This window comes from Phoenix dactylifera, chromosome 9 (assembly GCF_051530095.1).
Source record: "Phoenix dactylifera cultivar Ajwa chromosome 9, Ajwa_hap1_PhDact_Kaust_v1.1, whole genome shotgun sequence".
NCBI classification, from domain to species: Eukaryota; Viridiplantae; Streptophyta; class Magnoliopsida; order Arecales; family Arecaceae; genus Phoenix; species Phoenix dactylifera.
In genome coordinates, this window is record NC_143198.1 from 19,361,944 (window position 1) to 19,382,889 (window position 20,946).

General features: G+C 42.9%; 2 protein-coding genes across 6 annotated transcripts; one reads left to right on the forward strand and one right to left on the reverse strand.

The window, feature by feature from the left end:
• Positions 1–3,218: 3,218 nt before the first annotated feature.
• On the forward strand, positions 3,219–6,355 carry LOC103721943 (zinc finger CCCH domain-containing protein 61-like). The gene has a single exon (XM_089925354.1). It carries the CDS (start codon positions 5,043–5,045, stop codon positions 6,087–6,089), a length of 1,047 nt encoding a protein of 348 aa, XP_089781480.1. The 5' UTR covers positions 3,219–5,042; the 3' UTR covers positions 6,090–6,355.
• A 7,332-nt stretch (positions 6,356–13,687) lies between these two features.
• On the reverse strand, positions 13,688–20,343 carry LOC103721945 (protein TPX2-like). Of its 5 annotated transcripts, none has more exons than XM_089925360.1 (25): positions 20,009–20,343; positions 19,574–19,656; positions 19,395–19,462; positions 19,175–19,262; positions 19,029–19,081; positions 18,890–18,931; positions 18,672–18,790; positions 18,317–18,563; positions 18,130–18,232; positions 17,919–18,035; positions 17,711–17,806; positions 16,498–16,674; positions 16,355–16,417; positions 16,188–16,271; positions 16,021–16,097; positions 15,830–15,911; positions 15,618–15,749; positions 15,447–15,530; positions 15,237–15,356; positions 14,975–15,141; positions 14,784–14,892; positions 14,426–14,485; positions 14,227–14,321; positions 13,972–14,099; positions 13,804–13,892 (listed from the first exon to the last, which is right to left on the reverse strand). In XM_089925360.1, the coding sequence occupies exons 1-24, from the start codon at positions 20,178–20,180 to the stop codon at positions 14,012–14,014; spliced, it is 2,526 nt and encodes an 841-aa protein (XP_089781486.1). In that variant the 5' UTR covers positions 20,181–20,343; the 3' UTR covers positions 13,804–13,892; positions 13,972–14,011. The 5 variants fall into 5 exon arrangements, with proteins under 5 accessions (XP_089781485.1, XP_089781486.1, XP_089781483.1 ...); XM_089925357.1 differs by having other exon boundaries at positions 18,317–18,554; positions 20,009–20,321; XM_089925356.1 differs by having other exon boundaries at positions 15,830–15,908; positions 20,009–20,321.
• Positions 20,344–20,946: the final 603 nt, after the last annotated feature.

Here is a 20,946-nt window from a genome sequence, read left to right on the forward strand (position 1 = left end):
CCGGACAAGTACAACATTTGCCAGCCACTCGGGGTAGCTTACCTCCCTTATGAATCCTGCCTCCAAGAGCTTGTCTACCTCCTGGTCGACCACCCGGATCCGATCCAAGGCACAGTGTCTCTTCTTCTGCTTTATTGGTCGGTGGGTCGGGTCGACGTTGAGGGCATGAGAAATGACCTCCGGGTCGATCCCAGGTACATCGGCCGCCGACCAGGCAAATACATCGGTATTGGCTCGGAGGAATTCCACCAACTGGGCCCGAGCTCCCGGATCGAGATTGGCGCCGACCCGGACCGCCCGGTCGGGGCGGCCTTCCTCGAGGGGGACTTCGACCACACCCTCGGCCGGCTCCCCCTGCCGCAAGGCCACCTCGTCTCTGGCATCAAGGGACTCGACGCTTAGGGCTTCCACGGGCTTCTTCCCTTTGAGGGTTGCTAGAAAACATTGCCGTGCGGTCGGTTGGTCACCTCGGACCTCTCCGATCCCGACCGCCGTGGGGAACCACATGAGCAAGTGGTACGTGGAGACCACCGCGCGAAGGGCGTTCAGCCCGGGTCGCCCGAGGATAGCGTTGTAGGCCGAGGGAACACGGACGACCAAGAACCCGAGTCGCACCGTGGCTTCTGCGGGTGCGACGCCCGCAGTCACAGGCAGCTCAACGACACCTTCCGCCGGGACAGCGTCACCGGTGAATCCTACGAGGGGGGTGGACATTTTGTGCAACAACTGTCTGGACAAGCTCATCTTTTGGAAGGCCTCGTAAAACAAAATATCAGCTGAGCTTCCACTATCCACAAGAACACGCCTTACATCATAGTTTGCCATAGTGAGGGAGATCACCATGGCGTCATCGTGGGGAGTCTAAACCCCCGTTACATCCTCATCAGAAAAGGTGATTACATTGCCGACCCTCTGCCTCTTTACGACGGCCGTCCCTGACGCTTCCGTCGAGCCCCCTGCGTTCCTCACGGGCCGAGAACAGCCCCCAGTGATAGTGTGGATCACGCCCGCAACGGGTCGATTCTGCTCCCGAGGCTCCGGAGGAGCCGGGTCGGCCGGACGCGGGTCTGCGGGGGGACGTCGGTCGCTCACATATCGACCGAGACGCCCCCGACGGATAAGGGCCTCGATCTCGTCCCGAAGCTGGAAGCAGTCCTCTGTGTTGTGGCCGTGGTCTCGGTGGTACTCACAGTACGCCCGGGAGGGCCTCTTTCCAGGGATCCTTCGTATCTGTCTCGGGGCCGGGAGGTCCTCCCGCCCCTTGATCTCCATAAGGATTCGGGCCCGGGGAGTCAGGAGAGGGGTGTACCGGTTGAAACGTCGGGGCGGAGAACGAGGGCGTGGGGCGCCGTGGTTCTTCGCCGGCGACGGGCTTCTGCGCCGACGCTGGGGCGTCGGGCTCCTCCTCTGGCGTGCCTCTTTCCGCCTTTTCTTCCCAAGCTTTGGAGGGATCTCGGCAGCCTCCTTGCTCCGGTGGGCGGCCGCCTCCTCGGCGTCCGCATACTGGTTCGCCCGGGACAACAGCTCTGGGAAGCTCCGCGGCAGGCGTTTGTCCAGGGAGAAGGTGAGCCTGCCCTTCCGGAAGCCACGCTTCAGGGCTGAAAGAGCTACCTCCTGACTCAGGTTCCGGACCTCCAGCGTAGCCCTGTTGAAGCGGGTAAGATAATCCCGCAGGCTTTCTCCCTCGTTTGCCGGACGTCAAAGAGGGAGTCGGAGACCAGTCGCCGCCGGCTACTGACGGCGAAATGAGTGATGAAGAGGCGAGTGAACTGGTCGAAAGACCGGATTGAGTCAGCCTCCAGCCCGGCGAACCACGCCCTCGCCGGGCCACGGAGGGTTGCCGGGAAGGCCTTGCAGAGAAGGGGATCTGATGCTCCGTGGAGGAGCATAAGGGTCCTGAAACTCTCGACGTGATCCCGCGGGTCTGCCGCCCCGTCATAGGGCTCGATCGCCGGCATTTTGAACCCCGGGGGATTCGGAGTTCGCAGGATCCTCGAGGCAAGTGCCGGCTGGGAGGAGATCTCTAAGTCGGCGAAGGGATCTTTGGAATAGCCCTTCAGGACCTGGAGTTGTCGGTGGAGATCGTCCACCCGCCGGTCCAGGGAGCGCGACCGGTGGGTGGGAGACAAGGAGCAGCGAGTGGGGGACCGACTGGAGCGCGGGTTCCTCGAGGACTGGGGGGTCTGGGAACGCGCCCGGGCCCGCCTCTCGTACCCCGCGCAGCTCCGATGGGAAGGTCCCGGCAGAATAGACCGTGCTCGAGAATCCTCCTCGCGCCGGCGCTCCTCCCCATGGGAGAGAAAGGAGCGCAGGTTGAGGAGGACAGGCGAGCGCTCAGGGAGCAGTGGCTCCTGAGCCCGCTGTGGCGCCCGGGACATCGCGCCCTGCAGATTCTGCACCGCCTCCGCGAGGGTGCGAACCTGCTGGGTTAGCTGGTCGAACTGGGCGGCTTCGACCATCTGAATGGGCGGTGGGGCGGTGGAGTGTTGCTGAGAGCGTGTTGGAGATGCAGCGGCCTCCCGGCCAGTGGCCCGAGAGGCCCTGCGACCGGAAGCATTGGAAGCTCCACGACCACCTCGCCGTGCCATTACGATCGCTCTGAGATCCGGGCCCTCCTTCTAGTGCCAACTGTTGCTGGGGGTCCAAACCGAGAACGATTGGCACAGCGGTGTGAACGGGGTTCCCTTTGAGTTGCTTTGGTTGCGCTCCGCCCTCCGCCGTGAAACCTGCAAGCAAGCCTCGCACCACCACCGGGGTAGTGGGGGCCCTCCGCAAGTCAGAGGAGATCGAAGGAGAAGGAGAAGGAGAAGGTAGCAGGTGAGATGATACTCTGGAAGATATATCTTACCCTCCCCCTTCCCCCCCCAGCCTCATATATATCAGGCTGGGGGGTTTTTCCGGGGATTCGTCATCGTGTGGCACGATGGGGCTGCCACTGACATGGCCGTTACAGGGCGTCGTGGGGCAGCGCTGGGTACAGCCATGGCAGGGCATAGTGGAGCTCCGCTTTGTACGGCTGTTACAGGGGATCGTGGGGCAGCGCCGGATACGGCCGTTGCAGGGAGTAGTGGAGCAGGGGGCCGCGGCATGCCTCAGAGGAACAGTCTGTTATTGTCGAGAGATTGCCGACTCGGGGTCGGATTGCTGGATCAAGGGGCAGCCGACTCGGGGTCGGGCTGCGGAGCCGAAGATATCCGACCCGAGGTCGAATTGCTGGATCAAGGGGCAGCCGACTCGGGGTCGGGCTGCGGAGCTGAAGATATCCGACTCGAGGTCGGATTGCTGGATCAAGGGGCAGCCGTAGTCTTCCTGGGCGCGCGTGCCGGTCATGTGGGGCATGGTGGCTAAGTTCCCCCGTAACAGATAGATTTGTTGTTACAAACAAACAAAACACCACATCAAATTCAACTCAAAAAATAGCAATAGAACAAGTACTCGAAATAGAGTTAAAAAATGACATAGAAAGAACGAAACAAATGTGATTGACAGCCATATTTATAGTAATATTCAAACATCTACTGAAACAATATCTATTGAAGAACACAATGAGGAATTAAATGGAGATATGATAAACAAGGATAGTGTAGAGCTTAGTGAACTAGTTCTATTTCGATAAATATATATTATCCTAGTTAATAGAAATAGATTGATGCAACGTTGAGAGATTTATTAGTGAAAAGATCCAATTAGAGATTATGATCTTTATTTTTCTGGGAATAAAAATAATAGACACTTCTGATACATTACATTCGTAAGTTACCTAATGATAGAAAACATGATAGAAGATGTTTAGTGTATTCGAAGGATTTGGATATCTATATTATTGATTGAAAATAGTATTTTAATAAATCTTGAGTACAAAAATTTGATTACTAATTTTGTATCTCAAAAAGCTAGACGAATTATTTTTAAATAAATTTTTTAAAGTATTTTGCACTTATTAAAAAAAATTATCATTTTTTTTTAAAAATGCTTCCTTTAGTGAGTTCGTCTTAGGCCTCCAAAGGCATTGAGCTGCCACTAGTTATATCGTGTGACATAAAGCATTATTTTGTATCATTTAGAAATTTAGGTATGCACTAATTGGGCCGGATTCAACAGTTATTAGATAAAATTAGCACTTAGAGATTCAGCAATTGATACCGCATCTGATTCACCACAATCAGGTCACGGTTGGATTGGATCAAGATCTCTGATCATTGACAACCCTCGACGAACGCCCGCTCATGCCAACGTCATCCGTGCAATGGACGCAACTTGACGCTGAAGTATTTTGGTTCCCATTATATGATTGCTTGGGCTTCAACAATGAGGATGTATTCTTTTGGAGTCGGTTCGTTGGAAAATCTATAGACTTTGACTGAAAGATCCAAAGATCCAAACTTGTATCGTATCAAAGCAGTTCTCCGCCCGATCCCAATTCGTTCACTCCGACCCACTATCCCAACCGACTCCACCGTCTTTCCAGGCCAATATCTGTGAGAATACTGCCGCTGCCACTACGAACCGGGCCAAAGCCGTCTCCCCGCACCCCGAGATCCGCGCGCCAGGTGTCCATGCACTTCCCCAAGTTCCAAACTCGCGCGCCATTTGTACGCAGCCGGCACGCCAAGCACGCCGCGCACCCACTCATCGGCACCGCCCAACGCCAAAAGGGTCGGCACCAACGAAACCGAGACCCAGATTGGGTTCAGTCGGTCAGGACCCAGGAGTCCAAGTCCAGGCCCTGAATCCCAAGTCATGGCTTGGCCTGGCACGTGTGCCCCCTTCACAAACCCACCCCACGCCCTCGGCCCTGCACCTATCCCCGCGCCTCGTCCGCATCAATTGCGTGCATTACTTCGCCTACCACTCCTCCGCATCTTAACCGCCTCCTCGCTTTCCTCCTCCTCCTCCTCAAACTCTCGCAATTCCTCCTGCTTCTCTTTTCCTTCCGATTCTTCTATCTACTCTTACTACCTCTCTTTTATCTTTTCCTCCAGATTCTTCTGTCTACCCTTTCTTTATCTTCTCCAACCGAAGAAACAGAGGGAGGGAAAAAAATGCCTACCTTTTCCACTGAGCAGCAGCAGCAGCTACTCTTGTACGGAAAGAACGCTCATCTCGATCTCGATGTCCCTCCAAGAAAGCTTCTCCATCGCCCTGGCCTCGCCATTTACGTCCCCGACGACGACCATGAACAAGAATCCAAGTTCGATGAAGAAGAGAAGGAGATAGACGGAGAGGAAGAAGGGGAGGAGGAGGAGGAAGTGGATACTTACTCGTGCGACGAGTTCCGGATGTACGAGTTCAAGGTGCGGCGGTGCATGCGGGGGCGGAGCCACGATTGGACGGACTGCCCCTTCGCGCACCCGGGAGAGAAGGCGCGGCGGAGGGACCCGCGACGGTACCACTACTCGGGCGCCATCTGCCCGGACTTCCGGCGCTCGGGGGCGTGCCCCCGCGGGGACTTCTGCGAGTTCGCCCACGGCGTGTTCGAGTGCTGGCTCCACCCCGCTCGCTACCGCACCATGCCCTGCAAGGACGGCCGCCGGTGCCGCCGCAAGGTCTGCTTCTTCGCCCACTGCCCCCGCCAGCTCCGCCGGCTCCCCTCCCCCTCCTCCGCCACCGCCACCACTCCCATCCCCTCCCCTCGTTTGCCTCGCAAACCCTCCTGCTGTGCCGTTTGGCCCGCGGCCTCGTCGCCGACTTCCCCGCTGATGGCTTTTTCGTCTCCGATCTCGCCTCCTATTTCCCCATCAGGTGGAGCGTTTCCGCTCTCCAGTCATACTGCTACTGGAAATAATCAGAATAAGAATAGTACTGGTGGCAGTAGGAGTAGTGGTAGTGGCAGCTACAAGGGGCATGGATGCTTGTTTTCTAGTGGGGTGTTGGGCTACGATTCAGTACTGTACGAGAAGTTGATGCGTTCTTTGGAGGCGATGGAGCTTCCTGGAGATACTGCTGCTGCTGCCTCTGGGATCAATGGAAATAGCCGTCGTTCTTCTCCGAGTTATGGCCCGATCCAGGAGAGGGATTTCGCGGAGCAGCAGAGCAGCGGCAACAGCGGTGGGCCCGACCTGGAATGGGTGAACGAGCTGCTGATGTAATGGCTGGTGATGATGTGATCGTAGCCGTTGGATCTGTCTGTTTTATGGTGTACAGCGGGGTGATTTCTTATCTGTCACACTGAGGAAGTTTTTTTTTTTTTTTTTCCGACTTGGTTGTTTGTTAACGTATGCTTACGTTTGAGATATTTCTGCAAGTCTGGAACGGTTGGGGAAGAATCCGTTTTATGTACCGTCGTCTTTCGTCCTTGCGTTCTGCTTTGAATTTTTCTTGGAAGGGAAATATTAATGGGAGCTTTGTAGTCATTTATATTCAAAGCATTCTTCTTTCCCCTTCAGAATATCCCGTGAAATCCTAACAAGTTTGGAGAAAAAAAGGCAGAACAGATCGACAACATCTCCGTGTCCGCATACTCCACCTCTCATTTAACTTCATTTATCGCCGTAATAGTTCTAATAAAATTCAAGTGAGCTTTGTTTCTCTACAAACAAATAAAATGCTAAGTTACAAAGAGAAATCAATGATCGCAAATAAATTATCACGCTTCAAACCTATCACTTGGATCGGTCCACAGCCGCACACACTAAGATAAGGTTGTAAGTTGGCTTGTTCAATAATAAATTTTAATTGTTTGACTAGTATTAATGATACTCTAACTATCCATCTTCCCACATCTTAGCCAAATACTAAATATCCTATAACTCTGAAAGAAGAAAAAAAAAGGGAAGAAAACTATCCATTTTCCCACCAGAATCCCACATCTTAGCCAAATACTAAATATCCTGCAAGTCTATAAAAATTCCCACGTATCAATACCAATAATAATATATATGAAGATAGCAAGTAAATGATATTAAAGTGAAAATATAAATCATGAAATCTTATATCAAGCATCCAGTATAGCTCAATTGAATTGATAAATATATATAAACAATATAAAATATCTGTCTTATTCAAAAGATCTAGGCATATCATGATAAATATCATCAAGTAGAAACCTTTTTATTCAACAATAGTTTTATAAGTCTTACAATTCATTTTCTTATTAACTTGATCAGGGTCATGCTCCAGCCTATGAACGGTGAATTATGCCACATTCTTGCTCATGGACGGCTACTCACATACCATGTTTTTCTCTGTGGTTTGCTATTCACTCATCACATTCTTGCTTGTAACTGGCTATTCACATGCTACGTTCTTGCCCATTATTGGCTATTCACACACTATGTTCCTGTTTGTGGTTAGTTGTCTACAATTAACATGAGTAGTTTGAACATTTTTTTCTTAACCATCAATTTATTAAATCTTATTTGTGCGATGTAAATATAATATAACATTACATTCCTTTCAAATTTTCAAACAACCGATACTATATTCCAAACATCCAAAAAGCCATCAATATTTGCTGCAAGCATATAATATAAAAAACAAAAATATTTGTACCAGCATTCACATAAAAAAAAAAATAGTTATATGAAATTAAAGTTTTGTAATTCATAAATAAACATACATACATGTGATCGTATCTAAAAATTCTTACCTCTATCAATGACTAACTCAGATACAAATATTTACCATTCCAAATGCACACCTGGCATGTCTAATTAATTTAACATCGCTATATAACTAACTTGTCCTAAATTAACCACTACCAATATTATTTTTTTCTAATTCCAAATCTTTAATATCTAAATTGCTCTTAGCCCTATATGTTTATCCTATCTAATTCAAGACTAAATAAATAAATTAAAAAATTAGGATTTTACCTCAATTTAGTATCTTCAGTATAAAACATTCTTGCTCAGAGCCTCCTTCTCCGGATGATTCACCCCTTCAAAAATGAAGCCAATAATCACAGTGATTATAGTTAAAGGTAAAAAAATTTCAAGAGGGAGAGAAAGAACACGACTGGCCATGCAACAATGTCCAGCAACCCGAATAGGTTAGATCTTAGCATCAACTCGCTAAATTAAAGAATAGAAGTCCAATCTGAACAAAGGTAGCATGACAGGATGTATTAATAATAGGTCCATTAGTGCCTAACAAAGGCTGAGTTGGAGGCCATCACAAATGGCAGTCACCCGCGATACCAACCCTCCCATTGAGGTCAACCTAGAGTCTCCAAAAAAAGAATATGAGACCCTCATTGAGTCCCCTGAAACTCAGAGAGAGATAGAGAAAGGAAGTAGAGAGACAAAAAAGAAGAAGAGGGAGAAAATAGAGAAGAGAGAATGAGGAATGTGGAAAATAGGAGAAAGTTTGAGCTCTATCTAGATGGAGGCAGCCCGACGGTGGTGGCGGTGTTTGCTCGAGGTCTGGCCTCTAGCAAAGATCCTTATGACAACATCATTGGCCACAATGGTTGGCAGCGGTGGAGAGAAAAAGAGACAAAAAAAAGAGAAAACTAATGCTTGGTAACTGAAGCTCATTATCCGGTGACTAAAGCTCGACTATAGCAATAGGGCTCACCAAGAGCTCGACCAGAGCTCCAGTTAGAGCCTTGGCCCTAACACAACAAAGAATAGAGGGATGACAACAAAGACCGCAATAGAGGAGGTACTTATTCCACAAGATTTGGCGGTCTCTAGTGGCAAGCTGGCCAACAACAGTGGCCAAGGAATTGGAAAAAGATACAAAAGGGAGATTTGAGATTGATTACCTCATTTTTGGTAAGGAATGGATGGTGGTTGGCTAAGAAATCATAGTAGAATCAGAGGAAAACTCAATGAAATTCAGTGGCGCTTGCTTGGGGCTTGCTAGTGAAGTGCTTATAGGGAAGAGGTGTGGGATTTGTATAGGGCTTTTCTTAGGGCATCATTACAATCCAGTGTTCCCTAGAAATCCTTCTTCCAAAGGGATCAGAAGAATGCGTAGAGATCTTGGCTGACATAGAGGCCGAAGAGGAGAATGGCTTCTGCCATGTTAGAAGGATGTTACTAATAGCCAACCATCTAAGGCCACCATAACTGCATTCTAAAGACCCAAAAGGGAGTTATGAAATCATATTAAGCCTTTGTATACCAATGCCTATATGATCAGCAAGCCGATAAGGCAAGTGCTAGTAAACAATGGAAGTCATCATAAGAAAACTCAACAAGGAAGAAAAAGTCTTGCTAATGGTATATATGGTTGCGACTAATTTTATGAGTGATTCATGTAAGCCCAAGGGGGTGTTACCGGTCCACCTACAAAGTGGGGACCTGAGTTTCAATGATCGTTTTCTTCATGATTGAAGTGGTCTCTACGTGCAATGCACTATTGAGAAGAGATTGGATTCATGCAATTTATTACACTTCGACTTTCTTACGTTAGCTATTAGTATGGTGGAACTTGGATGTAAAGGAGAAAGAGGATGAAGTGGAGTTGGTCACTGCCAACAACAAGCCCTTCCTAGTAAATACTAATGTAGCTGACATATGGATCCATGATCTTCATCTTGGTCCCATTAGATTTTTGCGCGAGGATAAGTATGGGAGGTTGAAATCTCTTACGGTCTCAAATTCGGTGAAGACTAGCCCTTCGGAGTTGGCTTATATTTTAAAGATGTCGCAGCCGATGGGCATTAAAAGGTTGTCTGATAGAGAAAGCATCGATGGATGAAGCATCGAAGGAGGTTAAGACCATGAATAAGACCTTTGCACGGATGACAACCTATATAAAGTCATAAAGTGGTTGGGCTGACGAAATATAGATGGAGGAATTTAACCATGCTCCACTGAAAATGGAAGAGACAAAGGCTAAGATACAAGATCCCTTAGAAGAATTGAATTTAGGCATTGACTCTCAACCTCGACTAATATTTAGTAGGTTACTCAATCGAGAGGACAAGAAGAAAGTGGTAGACTTGCTCAAGAGGTACTACGATTGTTTTGTATGGGACTATATGAAAATGCCAGATTTGGACCAAAAGCTAGTGGAACACAAGCGGTCGACGAAGGAAGGATTTAAGCCCTTCAAGCAAAATAAACTTTTCGCGACAAAATAAATTTTTAGGCAATGTCATTTACTCATTTTTAGTGACCATTTTTTTTATCACGAATTATCTATATGCGTGTGTTAACGAAAATATTTATTTCGTTACAAAATGTTGAATATTTTATGATGAGTTACTATTTTTGTTATAGATGACTTTTAGCGATGGGGCATTGGCTACACACATAGCAATGAAAAAAAGACTACGAATGTGGCGATGAAATTTTTTTTTCCACAAATACTTGAAGCAATGAAATTTACTTTTTAGTAATAAATATTTGTTTAGCTAAATGTATAAATTCTTGTAGTGTATGTAAATACTGGGCTCGGGCCATCTCGATGTAAACCTGAGCCTGGCTTGTTTTGGATGCTTTGGGCTCCGGTGGGCTGGGCAGGCCTGTCGGGATTTGAACAGGTCCAATCCCCAAAGAGGTAATGTTAGCTACTCTAGCATGTCACTTGTGGTCATAAATACTTCAGCTAAATTGACGTTACTGAGAAAGGAGTTAGCTCGAATCCAAAGGGCATTAGAATGAACGAAAGACAAATTTGCACTTACACTACTCATTTGTACTCACTGGCTAGCTAGTTATACTTACATTTAAAGAGGGGTTGAGCATAGATCTCTTGAGGTATTAAGAGATGCTTACTCTGGTGTAACTAAATGAGCCTGGGGTACAGAAATACAATGTGTTCACTTTCTTTCTTTTATTTCTCGAGTTGATGTCTCCATCCTATCCGTAATCGGTTTCTAGTTTGGAGCTCTTAAGTGCAGGTGTATTCATCGATCACACGACCCATTTATTGATATGAAAAGGATTTAGGATTTGGCAAACAGAGGCATGGTTATGCCCCATTATATATGACTGGGAGTTGCCAGAAACAAAGTTTGGGCACACTTAAAGGCATGCCCAAGACTACTTCAAACTTTGGTTCTTTTTGGAGTTATCATATGGTGATAACCACTTATGTTCCTAGATATAGTTATAGACGTACATGTCTCGGCAAATTTTATTTTTGGGTACCATGAAAGCTAGTGGTGTCCGCAATATACGGAGCGCTGAAGTCTGGAAGAGGCTCATCGGCCATTGACCATTCCGAGGTGCTTGTTGGCTAGCTCTGGGAATGGACCCGGTGGAACTGTGGAAGTGACCCAGGTTAACCCAACTCAAGTTACTGATTGGATACTTTGTTACGTGCTGGGATCCTTGGAAGCTGTGGATTGGATTGGGTTCCAGTATTGATTGATCTCAACGTGGATCAAAAATTAATTGAGATAGTACTTGGTTTCAAGAGTAGAAGGTGAATCGGACATGTGGGTAAGGAATTCTATCTGCAGATACTCGCCCACACGTCCAATTGGCCTCAGTAGTTAAAGCAACAACGTATATCCCAAAAAAAAAAAAGGGAATCCAAGGAAAATGCCTGTTATAAAATTAAATTGATCTGGAATAGAACAATTGAGAATGCATTACAAAATTAAATTAGATTAGGATCATAAGACTCGATAAAACATGTGTTACTAAGTGGAGTTCATGTTTAGGATCTAATGCATACCAAACTTTTGAACCCAATAATTGAATTCCAAAATTTTTTACAGCAATATCAATTACATTTTATTTAAATTAAGCTATGGGATCAAAACACTCAAAAAAAACTTGTATCATAAAATTAAATTAGCATAATACTTTTTTCTTTTTTAAAAAAAATATTCTTAAAACGTAATATTGCAATATAATAAATTATAATAAATAGAAGGCTTCAATAATCAAACATATTAAGCAATAAACTTTATTGATGGACTTCTGTCATTAATCTAGTATTATTAATACTAGCATTTATATGGCAATTAAAGAATTTTGCACTAGCTAAGTTATATTAAGCCATAAACCTTAATAATTATCCAGTAGAATTTCGGTCATCAACATCGTCATTATTAATATTGATCCCTTGTAATATTTACTATACAGTTTTTTCTCTCTTTTCCAACTTATTTTTAAAATACCATATAGAAATCTAATAAATTATAGTACTAAATATATTACGTAATAAACTTTAATGATCGCCAAGCAGATCCTAATCATAAATACTAGCATCATTAAAACCACTCCCATGAAATATGCAGATATGACTTTCTCCTTTTTCCAAGTTGTCCTTAAAATACAATATAGCAATCAAATAATTATAACTTTCATGATGGTTGAGCACATTAACATCCGCGAATGGAAAACTCTTCACGTACTTATCTATTGCATATTAAGCAATGAATTTTAATAATAGTTGAGCATATTAATAATGGTGTTATTATGCTGGTATCCATATGGTAACAGGTGAAATCTGCATAAATTAAATCTTCATTTTAATTATATATATATAATATTGGATCCAGAATTAAAATATTTTGATAAATATTGACAAAGTTATATTAGAGCAAAGATCAGAACATTTGACAAACAAATGTCACAAAATTGGATTGTCCATAAAAGCCACCGAGGGACAGGGTTGGTTACCATACCATTCCTCTCTATATTGAATGCAAACTCTCTTCTCTGCTACCCCCGTCTCCTCCAATCCTTTTTTTTTTCAGGTTAGCAATCATCTTTCTTTTAACTCACATTTGTTGACCAATGATACCATGGTGTCTGATCACAGGTTCTAACTTGCTGTGCACCCAATACCCATCCAACGCCTTCTACATTCTAGGAGCATTTTTTTGATTTGCACTTTCTTTGGCAGATTCGGAAGGTATACTGAAATTAGTGTATTAAGAGAGAAAAAAAATGAGGAAACCAAAGGGATTAGATATGACGACTTCATTGTTTTCCTGTTGTTCCATATCATCCATACCTAAGTATCTTGTAACAAAGAGATTGGCTATGGAGAGTGAAACACCCATGGCTGTCTTGTTGGTGCATGAGAAGGTGCTCTCGCTCAATCACAATGGGGTCCACCATGAAACTGAAATATTTCGCTTCTCTGGCTCCATGCTGAAGGTGAGACTGGAGAAGAACAGACTCAAGGCCCTGTCGCTGTGCAACTTTTGGTTCCAACATTAGAAACTAGGTCTCCCATCCTTAGATGAGCTATCTTTTGGCAGGCAAAGGGTTGAAGGTGAGGATGAGCATCCATATGGACCAGCCTGCACCAAATAGCACCAGAAACTGATTCTTCGACACATCTCTTGAGACCAAATGGAGCTCTTCCTCTCCAACGACTACAACTGCACTCAGTTGGAACAATGCTCAACTGTTCTACATCAAAAGAAAGGAGAGGAGGTACCCTGAATTCTAGGAAGGCAGCACAAAAGTCGACAAAGGAAAAGCTAAGCGCACATCAAACCATTTTGGTTTATTGTGAAGTATTGTGAAGTAAAAAGCCTACTCGGTGTCACTAAACTCCTAAGAGGATCGGAGTTGTATCTTTCGCACGAAAAAAGTATTCACCTTCCTTCGCACAAATCTGCTGTTGGATCACACATATCATCAAGGTGCTCCAACTCCATCCATCTGCCAGCACAAATCTCAGAGCGCCTAGTGAGTGATCCACCAGTGAATTGGTGTTTTAAAATTCTATTTTATTTCACTTGATTACCTCCCAAAGTTTTCCTCTTTTTTTGCTATTAGAAAAACCAACAAATAGAAAATGGATTAAAATAAAAAAAACAGCATGCCAAATTTACCCTTTCTATTTTACAAAAAAAAAAATACAAGCCAGTTAAACATCGTGCACAACAAATTAGAGTAGTAGTGGTTCAAGCGGTCTTGAACAGTAATATTACAAGCAATCATCTCATATGAAAGGCATGCCGCCTGTCTCCTCTTTGATTCACACGCAACTCCGGTGACTTTGGCTTTGTTGTTTCCTTTGTGGACCTAGAAAAAGGAAGAAAAAAAAAAAAACATTACACCATTGCATGATCATCATAGTCGGAGAAAAAGAAAGACAAAATACCTGCCATATAAGTAAATTAAGATGACTGCATGGATAACAATCATCTCATATGAAAGGCATGCCGCCTGTCTCCTCTTTGATTCACACGCAACTCCGGTGACTTTGGCTTTGTTGTTTCCTTTGTGGACCTAGAAAAAGGAAGAAAAAAAAAAAAAACATTACACCATTGCATGATCATCATAGTCGGAGAAAAAGAAAGACAAAATACCTGCCATATAAGTAAATTAAGATGACTGCATGGATAAGATTGCTCACTTTTGTGGAAGGAATGGATCGTCGAACTTTGGAAGTGACCTTGCATGGGGCACCATTGTCCTCCTCAACTGTTTCACTGCTTTCTCTTCTTCAATCTTCATGAGTTATGACCATTTTTCGACAAGAAAACATTACCGTCATAAACCAAGCACCACCAACCAAAAACTTCAGGAAGTTATATAATTTCAAAAATCCTTACCATTTTTGCAGTTTCATACTCCTCCCTCATTCTCTTACACATGATTTCTTTCTCTTTTATCTACATCAAAAGTGAGAGAAATGTTGAGATTAGAATTAGCATATATGTTGATTATCGAACATAAAAAGAAATGAAAGCATTTCCAATAGATGAAAGCATTTATCCTAGGTATTCAAATAAATGGATAAAATAATCAATCTAAATGAAAGCATTTACAATACATGTAGACTTCATTGGGACAATACATTCAAAATGTAGCTGGTACATTATGTTTGTAAGATGAGACTTAGATAGAGAGAAAGAGAGGAGTTAGAACTGCGTAAACAAATTATACTAGCCCTTCCAGTATCTTGCGTACCTTCTTATCAAACTCTGATCTCTGCACGGCCCTATGATCTGCATGGTAGACAAACTCCTGGACTTCAGTAAGAGGCTTCCTCTCTCTTTCTGGTAGTGGAACAGGGTCGCTGGCACAACATTACAAACAAAATTTCAGTATTTCTTTGCGATGTATGTATGAACACTAAGGAAAGAATTACTGATATTTACTCTCTCATGATAGGTTGTGCTTTAAATCTTCGCCTTTGTGCCTCTTCTCTTTCCATATATTCCTTCTCTTCCAGCTTCCTCTGCAACTCCACTTCATGCCTTACTAAGCTCTCTAATTGAAAAGCCTCGGGCTTTGTACACTGCTTAGGCTCTGGTTTTGGAGGTATCTAAATATAAAATGAAGATAAATAAATATATGAAGAAAGGAAGAGGCGCTCTCTAAGAATTGCTTGCAAGTCATCAGCATAATAATTTTATTTACCACTGGATAATCTGTAGTGTATGGATATGGATTAGCCTTTGGAACTTTAGCCGTCTCCTCCTCCCACTGTCTCTGTAATATCTGCAGTGCAAACTGCCTCTCTTTTTCAAAACCTCGCTCCTTTAAGAAATTAAAACAGCAACAACGTCAGTTGTTTGTTGAATTCAAAATGAGAATACAAACACTGAAAATACTACAAGCTCTGCGAACCTCTGTTTTTAGACGAAAAGGATTTGGTGCTGTGATTCTGGGAACTTGCTTGTCATGTTGAGAAGGTTCGGAGTGCAGTGAGAGCTGGAAGAAAGAGTTGTAATTAAATTCATTGACAAAAAAATACTTCAAACTGTAGCAATTGTAACTAGGAAAAACTCTGATGTCTACCTTGTCAAAGAGCTCCATAACAGTTGCGGGAGGACCCAACCTATCATTTGTTGCAAAATGGAATTCCTGAGGGGTTGTTATTTGGGGCTTTGGATTAGAAAACAAACCGATATCTCCTTTGCTCTCGAGTATCTGCATGAATTTTTTCAGATGATAATTAGTAGCAGCTTATTGATAAACTCATGAATGAATATAGGACAGCAATTAAAAACCTTTTTATTAAGTGGCCGGGCCTTGAACTTTGGAATCTTTTGAAGTTCCTCTAGTTCCAATTCCTGAGAACTTTTGACTCTGCTAATGTTTCGAGAACACATGCATGAGATATGACATGACTAAAGTTTCCAGTTAATGGAAAATCTAAATTCAATAACAAATTGTGTCAAAAGGAACATATAATGCATACTTCGGAGGTCGTGCTCTTAGTGATGTTTCAAGAAGGGGTGGCCTAGGTGCAGTAAGTTTCAAGGGTTTGCTCTGACTCTGTCACATAAAAATGATAGTTTTCCATGATTAAAAAATTAATGGCTAAACAATCACCAGAAATCAGAAAGTGAAAAGCAGTAGTTCTACCAGGGAGGAAGCATCGATTGAGGAGATTGTTGATGATGTTTCAGCATGTTGATTCGCCCTCTCCATTGTCTTCAAATGGAACTCCTATGCAAAACAAAACGATAAACAATTAGCATGCTAAGAGCTGGCTTTTTAGCAACCAATGGGCCATCAAGCAAAATAGTCACCTGAAACTCAGGTGGTTGTGGAACAGTTCTGGGCAAGGCAGGGAGTGAAGGTGCTTCGAGAATCTGGAATAAGAAAATCATAAGATTAATCTTTGGAGCTCTAATAGAATAAATGAATGAATGAAACTAATGAAAAAGCCAACCTTCTTGTTTACAGGTCGAGCTTTGAACTTAGGAATCTTTGCCAGCATCTCTTCCTCTAGCTCTGCAGAGCTTTTCACCCTCACCGCACGAACTCGGTAAGCTGTCTCAAGTGCTGGCTCCTTTGGCCTTGTCAAGGTAAGTCTAAGCCTCCTCTGTGCCATTGAAGCTGTATCGTCCTGAACAGTCCAAGCATCATATCAATTGTTAAGCTTCCACTGCGATAGTAGCTAGTAAATTAGATAACGGTCAGAACTATTTAAATATTCAGCTGGAAGTACAAAGTACAAACAAATGGTATTTAACTTGATATTCTAAATGGAGCTAGCTTTTAGTTTCAGATTTGAAGGATAAGAGGTATGTTTTCTCTGAGGTCCACTGCCAATATTGATCATGCCAAACCGCTCAGAAAGTTAAAATTACAACCAATAGGAAAATAATGAGGGTCATGAAAGTTGTTAATGACAAAGAATAAATGAAGCACCAAGGGATGGTGCCTGCAAGATCTTCTAAGGTCCATCATCAGCCAGAGACACTATGATTTCTCAACAGTAAATATTATATTCAAATGGCAGTAGTAAAAAGGCTATTCATTTTCATCGACAATTACTGACTCTTAGAGAATCATAAATGAGTAGAGAAAATCTAAAGATTCAAAAGAGATGTCAACAATCTATGTGTTTGACAAATGGTTCAGTCGTTGGAACTAGAGTAATGCCTAAATGATAGTAAACCGACCTTGCTATTACTTTTTTGATTATAACTACTTCCAAAATATATCCAACACATTTTGAAGATATGAAGCAAGAAGAGAACATATTAGAGTAAATAAATCATTTTTCGATTAAAAAAAAGCTGTAAGATAGAAGTAGTTATTAAATAAAAAATAGAAATGAACTATGCAGTTCTCTCTTGTGTGCATAGATTGTATTTATTTCAAATGACAAAAAAAAATGCTAGAATAATATGGCCCACAAAAAGACAGAAAGAAAAAGAAAAAACAAATCAACTGAGGTCTGCAATGTTGAAAATGTTGAGAGAAATAAACTATGCACTTCGAAATATGCAATCAAATTGTTAAAAGCTAATAAAAATAGATAGCAAGGAGATAGCAAAATTAATCAAGTTAGGTTGCAGGCAATGAAGATACCTTCAAAGCTCATTTCACATAAAATAACTTCAATTAAAAATGATAGGGCAAAGCCTGTAACTAACATGTGAAAGTGATCCATTCTTAGAGAGATCTAAGTCTCTTGTCCTTGACTGGAACTTTTTAACCAACTCTGCTGTAGATATGAATGGTGTTACTTCCTATTTCATAACACACATATTTGTGAGTTTAAAGTTCAAAGCAGTAACGAAATATCAGGCTATGTCTATTGACTGGTATTAAATGTTGCAAAAATAAGTTACATCAACATACCTTCCGCAGTGATGAGTCATCATGACAACCTCGAGCACCAGATGAAAATATGTCAGTGCCACCTGTTAAACCTGGTCTTGATTTGTGGGGCAACACTCTGGTTTTGACATTGAGTATCTGAGGATAATAGTGTCGGAGCAAATTTTTCATCAACAGTAAAATTAAAAACCAAAAGTTCCAAAGTTGAATAGAAAAGGTGGTCTCAAATAACCTGTCTACATCTTTCATCATCCAGCTTTTGCCTCTTTATGGCTTGATTTTCTTGAGCAATATCAGTAGCCATGGCATTCTTCATGTTAACACTACCAGGACACCTACTCAAAAAAAAAAAGGAAGCCAAGTTATAGAGCCTCAACCAAAATTCTTTTGTATGATATGTGTACTAACTAAACACTCACTTTGTTACACTCCTTGGTTTGGTGCATTTTGAAGACTTGGTTTTAGGCTTTCCAGCAGATGGCTTTTTAACCAGACTTGCTATATTTTCAGTTGTCAAATTCTTTGTGCTGGTGGGTGCTCCTCCCTTCACAGAAACCCTCTGTACTTTGGGAGTGCAAGCTTCTATAGTTACTTGGTTCTTTACCCTAGCCGGTGCTATTATTTTCATGGGAACCTTCTGTGATTTTGGTGCAGAATCTTCAATAGCTGCATGCAAAATTAAGGACAAAAGAATAATTAGTATGACAATAACACAAGCATATGTGGAGAAAGAGGGGGAAACAAAAGATTGATTAAAAGTATAGTTATTTCAACCTCCAACTCTGGCCCCATTTGATGAAGGAGGAACAGGGAGCTCAAAAGAAGGGATGTCTTCCTTGCTCAAATTTTCCACAGGAGCTAAGGAGTCACTACGATTATCACCAACAGGTAAACTGTAACCAATAAATAAAATAATCAAATTACGTGAGACTGGTTTGGGATTTGGAGTTGGAACCTACTAATTAGATTGGAAAACCCAAAGAAATAAAAACCTTTTCTCTTGTTGAGGGAGACTGCTATCTTCAGAAGGTAAACTGTAACCAATAAATAAAATAGTCAAATTACGTCAGACTGGTTTGGGATTTGGAGTTGAAACCTAGTAATTAGATTGGAAAACCTAGTAATAAGAACCTTTTCTCTTGTTGAGGGAGACTGCTATCTTCAGAAGGCTTAACCTCAGAAAACTGAAAACCATGATAGTCATTAGAATTCGAAACAAGAGAGTAAATAATCCTAGTTACAAAATTAACCGCTTTAAAAACAAACTTCCAACTTACAAACTCAAAGGAGTTCTTCTTCCCATTCTTTTCTTCTTGTTGTTGCCTTGATTTAACTTCTGGAGCAATATCTCGCTCCTGCTCATGTCTGGACGGTTGAAAAGAAGAGCAATTGCAGTTTAAGATAGAAACATATCAATAGAAACAGAGAGAGAAAGAGAGAGCTTGTCTATTAACATGGAATAACGACACCCTAAAGACTAAGGATAAACTAGCCCACCTGATTGTGTTATCTGCTGGTAACATTGGATCTTCTCTTTGATTACTAACTTCGGCTGGTTCTTGTTCCTACCATCAAGTAAAACAAGGAACATGATTCTGAGTAGAATCTTAAATAAAAAATTCGACTTAATTCACTTAATTAAGAAGAGGGAAAATGATGGACTAGATCAAAATCACCTTCTGGACTTCATCAACATTTCCAAAGTTGCAGAGCGTCGCGATTTTAATGGATCTTCCCTCTTTGATTTTTGGCATGAAGGCTAAACCAATACAAAGAAACATAACTAAAACATAGATTCCAATTCAAAGCAGAAACTAGAAAAACAAGACGACAAGAATCTGAAGAATGGCTTCCCTCTTCCTGAATCTAAAATAAACATAACCTGTTAAACAAAAGAAATCTGAATGCCCCCTCAAGATATCATACCATAAAGAAGACACCTTCCTCACTGATCAAAACCACAAAGCCCTAAAACCACCATGTCCCCGATCAAGAATTGGGGATTCTTCCCGAAGGAATGGGGGGTGTTGGGAATAATAAAGATCCTCTTTTTCTCACCATTAGAGACACAAACCAAAGAAAAAAGAGGAGAAATTAGCCAAGAAACGTACGAGATGGGGCGTAGCTGATGGAGGTCTCAAACCATCGCTCGGCCCTTCGGATCTCCTCCTCCGTCTCCTCGTTTATAAAATCAAAGAACCGTGGGGCACAGAACTCATAGGCCTCGTCTATCTGGATGACATCTGCGCCGTCTCCTGCTCCTCCGTTCGGATAGCTTGCCATGGGATATTTCCTTCTTTCTCCTATATCCCAGTGGAACAAGAAGGGGCTTGTAGGGTGGTTAACGTGAGAAGATTTAGTTAGGGTTTTGGTCCAGAGTGCGGAAGAGGAATCGAAGCGCTTTCTCGGTTTTCTTTCGTGGGTGCTGGTATTTCGAAGGTGGACCGCAGATAGATAACGTTATAATTCCCAACGGTCGGGAAATTTTGAAATTGTGGGAGGAGGCCATGGTATGAAGAGGGCTGCAGGGGAGATCGAAGGGTGGAAGGAGCGGTTAACGGCTATATTCGTGTGGGGCCCGTTTCCATTTTCTCTCGCGCACGTGCCAGCGGCATCCAACTCCCATCCGTTTTGCTCTTCGGCTAGAACCAATCAGATGACGCTTGATGCTGGGAACGGATTTAGCTTTGGATCTCGTAGCACCTATCAACATTGATATGATCACATTTTAGATGTGTGTTAAATCATAATAGATATAAACGAACCACTTAAATGGTTGAATCATATTAGTAGAAGGTTTGTTGAATTAAGTGGAGCTTTCTAATCTGACTTAATATCGGAGTGTGGGGGTTATGTTTGAGCACCTTACTCTAAAACGTCGAGGCATTGTCTTTGCAATCAATCAAATATGTTAGTTCATAAATATGTTCACTTTCACACACTCGCTAGGGGTGCAAATAGGTTGGGTCGGTCGGGTTATGAGTAACTCTGACCCAATTTGGTTTCTTGTTCGGATCCTAATTTTGGACCCAGACCCGATCCGAACCGT

Coding starts and splice junctions, on each gene's coding strand:
- LOC103721945 (XM_089925360.1), bottom strand. CDS start 20,180: ATGGCAAGCTATCCGAACGGAGGAGCAGGAGACGGCGCAGATGTCATC. Junction 18,036..18,129: donor ATGATGAAAGATGTAGACAG/GTTATTTGAGAC, acceptor TATTATCCTCAG/ATACTCAATGTCAAAACCAG. Junction 14,322..14,425: donor AGTATGAAACTGCAAAAATG/GTAAGGATTTTT, acceptor TAACTCATGAAG/ATTGAAGAAGAGAAAGCAGT.
- LOC103721943 (XM_089925354.1), top strand. CDS start 5,043: ATGCCTACCTTTTCCACTGAGCAGCAGCAGCAGCTACTCTTGTACGGA.